This window comes from Clytia hemisphaerica, unplaced genomic scaffold (assembly GCF_902728285.1).
Source record: "Clytia hemisphaerica strain Z4C2 unplaced genomic scaffold, Clytia hemisphaerica genome assembly, whole genome shotgun sequence".
In the NCBI taxonomy this organism is placed as follows: domain Eukaryota; kingdom Metazoa; phylum Cnidaria; class Hydrozoa; order Leptothecata; family Clytiidae; genus Clytia; species Clytia hemisphaerica.
Genome location: NW_027103845.1, coordinates 82636 through 88791, shown reverse-complemented (window position 1 = coordinate 88791; position 6156 = coordinate 82636). Strand labels below are relative to the sequence as shown.

Sequence of the window (6156 nt, the reverse complement as noted above, 5' to 3'; positions counted from 1 at the left end):
AACCCATCTTGCCCTGGTACCCCCCCCGGGGTTCTGCTCTATTTGTGTATGCCCGGCCCCCCCTGTGTATGGCAAGAAAAAGAAGGGCGGGAAGATTATGACGGGCGCGATATGAAGGAATATTTACACCTACATACGCCTTTTCGGGGTTCACGACGCCATTTTGTAGGCGGAGCAAAATTTGCGTGATACGCGGGGCAAAGTCCAGACGGGGATTCCTTCGATACAAAATGTCAATCAAATGTAAACAAAACAAAAACAAAATAATAAAATAATTCAACTCTGTGGTGGAATCAAGATGGGGAAAAATGATCATTGTTGTGTCTCAGGCTGCAAGAACGATAAAAGATATATCAATAACACCGTTAAAAGGAGTCATGTTGCTAGATTGAAATGGCACAGGTTCACCAGCCACCAGGATATCAGAAAGGAATGGACGAGACAGGTGAGGAGAGGAAGACCAGACTTTTCACCTGGGCAATGGACTTTTGTGTGCTCTAACCACTTCCCTGATGGAGAACCAACAACACAAAATCCATTTCCGAAATTATTCATGACAACTGCATCCATTAAAAACAAAACTCCAACTAAAAGGCGAAGTGTTTGGGAGTGCAGGAGAAAGCTTATAATGACACCACCAAATACAGACACCAATATACCAACTATCCTTTCAACCATTACCTCTCCACTCACGCCTTCTATTCCTTCGTTCTCATCAGCAGTTATCAATGGAATAGCCTACTCACCATATCTCCCTTCAAGGTCATTTGAAGCAGTCACTAGGGAGTATGATGTCAGATTTTACACCGGCTTTAACACACCTAAGATCCTGAACTGTCTTTTTGACTATCTGAAATTGAAGGCATCGACAATGAGATATTGGGATGGTCAGAAAAAGACACTAAAACCAACTAGCTATCAAACAAGGTTGAGTGATATTGTTGAAACACATGACTATGATATTTCATTGCTAAATTATCACAATTCGAAACCCGGACCCTCAAGAAAATTGTCACTAGAACAGGAATTCTTTTTGGTTTTGATGAAATTGAGAATTGACAGTCTACAACATGACCTAGCTTACCGATTTGGAATTTCAATTGGAAAAGTTTCACAAATTTTTATTACGTGGATAAAACTGATGTCCAAGGAACTTGGTGTTTTGATAATTTGGCCGTCCAAAGAGCAAATTGCGAAAACCTTGCCTAAATGTTTCAAAAAATTTCACCAGTACAAAAAGACAAGAACAATTATTGACTGTACAGAGGTATTCACAGAAACCCCAAGTAGTTTAGAATCTCATTGCCTTCTTTGGAGTGACTACAAACACCATTGTACAATCAAGTTTATGGTTTGCATCACTCCAAATGGGTCTGTTTCCTGGATTTCGCCTGCATATGGAGGACGTACTACGGATGTACACATTGTGCGAAACTCTGGATTTTTAAAATTGTTGGAGCCTTATGATCTTGTCATGGCAGACCGTGGATTCAAAATAAAAACAGATCTTGCCATGAAACAATGTTCACTTGCTATCCCACCCAGTGCTTCAAAAGGGGTACAAATGACAGAAAAACAGTCTAAAGAGACGTCAACTGTTGCAAATGTTAGGATCTATGTTGAGCAGGCAATTAAAAATATCAAAGACTATAGAATCTTGAAGAATGAATTGAAATTGTTGTATTTGCCAATTGCAGACGATATAATCAAAATATGTTGTGCATTGAATAATCTTAAAAACCCACTCTGTACTTAATGTTTTTGTGATATTATTGCAAGACTATAAACTTTGTCAAAAATCAGGTTTCGGGCTTTTGAGATTTCTTTAAGGGATACATTTAAAATTTTATTGGAAAGTTATTGTGTAGAATTCAATAAAACTATTTTCGAGTCATTATAATAAATGCTTCAAATATAAACACTGTCTATCAATACGTTTACAATCAACAATCATCATTTTCAAATATATATATAATAATACAAGAAAAATTTTTTTAAATCTTAAATCAACAAAATAATTTAACAATATTTAACTTAGGAAAATATGATAAAACTTGATAAATTTGTATCAGGTAGTTAAATTATTTATTCAAATATATAATAAACTTTATATAAATTTGACGTTTAACGTGAACATGTTTTTAAAGTATACTTACACTCTTTACTGAAGTTAACATTGTATTTTTACAAGAAAAATGTATTTCCAAAGGAAAATCTGCTTTATTGAAAGAAAATCTATTACGTATTTTCCAAGGAAAATCTATTGTGTACTTTTGAAGAAAAATCTATTGTGTATTTTCCAAGGAAAATCTATTGTGTATTTTCCAAGGAAAATCTATTGTGTATTTTTGTAAGAAAATATACTGCATCTTTTTTAAGGTAAATCTTATTACGTACTTTTCAAGGAAAATCTATTGTGCATTTTTATAAGAGAATCTACTGCGTCTTTTTTAAGGAAAATCTATTTACGTACTTTTCAAGGAAAATCTATTGTGCATTTTTTGTAAGAAAATCTACTGCGTATTTTTGAGGGAAAATCTGTTATATATTTTTGAAGGAAGATCTTCTGCCTAATTTTAAAGGAAAATCTACTGCATATTTTCCAAGTAAATTCTACTGCGTATTTTCCAGGTGACAATCATTATTTTACGTATTTTCATGGGAAAATTTTGATTTCTCGTATTTCCCAAGGAAACAATTTTTCAAAGTATCTCAAAAGAAAAATTATTTATGCATTTTACAAGGAAAATTAATTTTAGATTGTCAATTTACAATTAGTTTATAGTTTACATAAGGTTTTTAATTTTTATTTAATAAGGATAGTGAAAATAGATTCATCATGATATAATTATTGTTTTAAGAATTTATATGTTAACATTTAAAGTACTATTTTTATCTATCTATATAGTACTACTAGTTATGGTTAATTTATGAATGAGAGTTTTACCATCCATTTTAATTAATTTAAACTCAAGATGAAAAAAATCTAATATTTAACGAAATCTGTTGTTTATAGAAAATTTCACCTTCCTAATGATATGAAAAATAATTAGGAATAATCGTGCTCTGAAGAGATATTGTCATGAGATGTGTAGTCATGTTCTAAAGAAATTAAGCACAATCTACACAACCAACTTTCATTCCTCAGTTCTTTTGAGTTGAGGTCCTCACATTTCAAGTGGTATCTACAACAACATCGATCACATAACATGCTCTTAAATTGGTCATGCTCTTTCATTTCAATTTCACAGTCTTTAAAAATAAATTTTCCACATTTTCCACAATAATCAATGTGTTCGATATCCAGCAACACAGGACAAACATAACGTTTAAAGAAAATCAATAGGTTACGCTCAACATTTTGCCAGTGTTCTTCATCAAAATAAATTTCCTCAATAAAAAAGTCAATATCAGTCCATACAATAAAATAACATAATTTGCATCCAGTTATAGCCATTTGTGATTGAATTTGTGTGTAGTATGCATGAGAATGTTTTAAAGAAATATGATTGGTTGATTCATTGTAATCAAGAAATAAAGAATTTTCTGCACAATCAGCAACAAGTTTCCCTTTGAACGAATGTGGGCATTTGATTTCAATAACCGCTGTTATATTGTGACATTTGCAACTAAATATAGCATCTGGTGAGGCTGCAATATAAGGAAAGGTGGTAAGGGAGAATAAACCACACTCTTGTAAGGAAAATTTTATGTGGTGGGAGACTTGATTTGCGTAGAACTGTTTCAGTGCAATTTTCTCTTTAGTACGTCCCCAGTTAATTGCTTCATTGGACGATAGGGTATCAGCTGGACGGTTTATTATTTTATGAACCAGATGTGTTGTTTTGGGTCTGACTACGGAATGTGACCTAACAATGGTATTTACTTTGGTGAAAATGGTGTGATGGTCAGAAGCAGTCAAGCGTCCTTTTCTGGATTCAAGCCATAAATCATTTGTTGATTGTCCCCGAGTTTTCTCTTCAAGAAGATTAGAGCTTTCTGTGTTTGATATCGAAAGGATATTGTTATCAAATTTTGCAATTTTCTCTTGAGGCGATAAATGCGAAAAGTTTTGAACAATTTTTTCGGCTTCTTTGGAGATTAGGATAGCGTTGGTTTTCGAAGGGACATCAACAGGGATACACTTAAAAACCACCGATTGAGGGCTAACAATATGCAGTTCTCGTAAAAGAGTAGAAACAGAGTCGTCAGTAATGGCTTGTAAAGCTGGTTGAGCAGGGTGAAATTTTTGCAGTTCTTTTGCACGTAAACCTTCTCTGTTAATGTCAATGTTATTCTTTTTGTCATCTGAGCGAATCTTTTTCCGAATTACAATATCTTTTACTTGTTTTGGAACAATGTCTCTCTTTGTTCTTTTGTTCCAGTCACATGGAACATCAGTACAAGCTGGATCAAGGTAGCCTTTTTGATTTGCATACTCCATTTTATACAAAACAGCAATGACATGATTACACGAGCGGCTACTACCAGCCATACAGCTACACCAGCAAGTCAAAATCAAAACAGGATCTTTTTGAATAGCTAACCACAAATGTTTTGTATCACTGACCGTCAATGAAGCTTGTACTTTAGAATACATGAAAACTTTGTTTTTTGATGATGAAGGCTCGTACATGTAGATCGGATGGACAAACCCACTATCAAAGTAAGAAAAAGCTTTTTGGTCTTTGTATCTACCAACATAGTCAATATCGAAATCCCGCACTTTCAAAATATAATTGAAGATATTTCCCAAATCTAATTTGGGCCATTTTAAAAAATCATCTGAATGTTTCTCTGTCTCGATCGAAAGAGGGTCACAGATCTTGAACTCTTTCAGCCTTTTATCATATTCAGCTGCCAAAGCCTTCTTTTGATCTTCTAGTGTTCCAATTATTGGTAATTTATTTTCGTAGGCATAGAAAGCCCTGGCAACAAGAATTACCTTTTTACCAGTAACTTCCATACCTCGAATTGAGAGATAATCAGTCAAATTATTGAGACCAAGGTCCATAAAATCTTCATATACTTTCATTGACATTGTAATAATTTGTTATATTTCTACAGCTGAAATGAAAGAGAAAATTATCACAACACAACTCTGAGTTTCAAACACACTCACTGTTTTTCTTGACCAAAAAGAAAACCTATATATCCTTTATAAAAATCAAATCAAAGATATCAGACAGAGAAGATATGTATTATGTTTTCATCTGTGAATTAACTTTCACTTTCGGTTGTTCAAGATGCAAGTGGTGATTCTGTTTTGTTTACATTTTTTGTTGTCGCGAAGGAATCCTCTTTTGAACTTTGCCCCAACCCACTGAAATTTTCTCGATCCCGCCATAATTTTGCTCCGCTTACAAAATGGCGTCGTGAACCCCGAAAAGGCGTATTGACAGTTTCATTACTGGTGGAGTGATAGAACTACGGTACCGAGTATAGACCTAGCTTGAACACTTTTGTGGCTTTCTCGCATAAAAGCAAGCTCGGTGCCGTAGGATAAAAAATTGTTTACACATTTTCCATGACAGGAAAGAAAGATGGACGTTAAAAGTTGGGCATTGGGTGAGTTCATTAAATTGTCTTTGTAAATTTTTATTCTAGAGATCTACAGATCTATTTACATGGTCCTTTTTTTGCAGAATAAATTTTAACATTTTAGCAACTCTCGATTACCAAAGCTTCATTTCAAATGCAGCTGTTTTACTAGTGTATATGTATAAGAATTGCGAAGCGATTCAGGCAAGTCACTCGATTCGCAAGTTGCAAGCAAAATATCTATAGGGTCACTAGAATCGTAAATACAAACCCTAGATACAACTGCTCAGGTCCAGGAAGGCTGTGCCCCTTTAGAGATTTACTCAAACACTTCAGGCGTACAACAAACGTTTACTTCTACGAATTTGAGGAAAATTATACAAATTGTTTCACAAATCGTTGGAAAATCAGCAATTTCAAATGAATGTGACTTATATACCCTAAAAATATTTCTTTAATCCATTATGCTCTTCTCTACTCTCTAAGAATATTCAAAAAAAAGTTCAAAAATTGTTTTTGCTCGGGAAAGTTTGTCTGCCTTAAGCATTGAGTATTTTTAGTTATTAGTTTTTGTTTTGAACTTGTTTTACTTCCGGTTTCGAATTCCTTGCGTTC

The 6156-nt window shown here is 33.9% G+C and overlaps 1 protein-coding gene across 1 annotated transcript; it reads left to right on the top strand.

Moving 5' to 3' along the window:
* Positions 1 to 298: 298 nt before the first annotated feature.
* On the top strand, positions 299 to 1756 carry LOC136807524 (uncharacterized). Its single transcript, XM_067064104.1, has one exon. The coding sequence runs from the start codon at positions 299 to 301 to the stop codon at positions 1754 to 1756; it is 1458 nt and encodes a 485-aa protein (XP_066920205.1).
* Positions 1757 to 6156: the final 4400 nt, after the last annotated feature.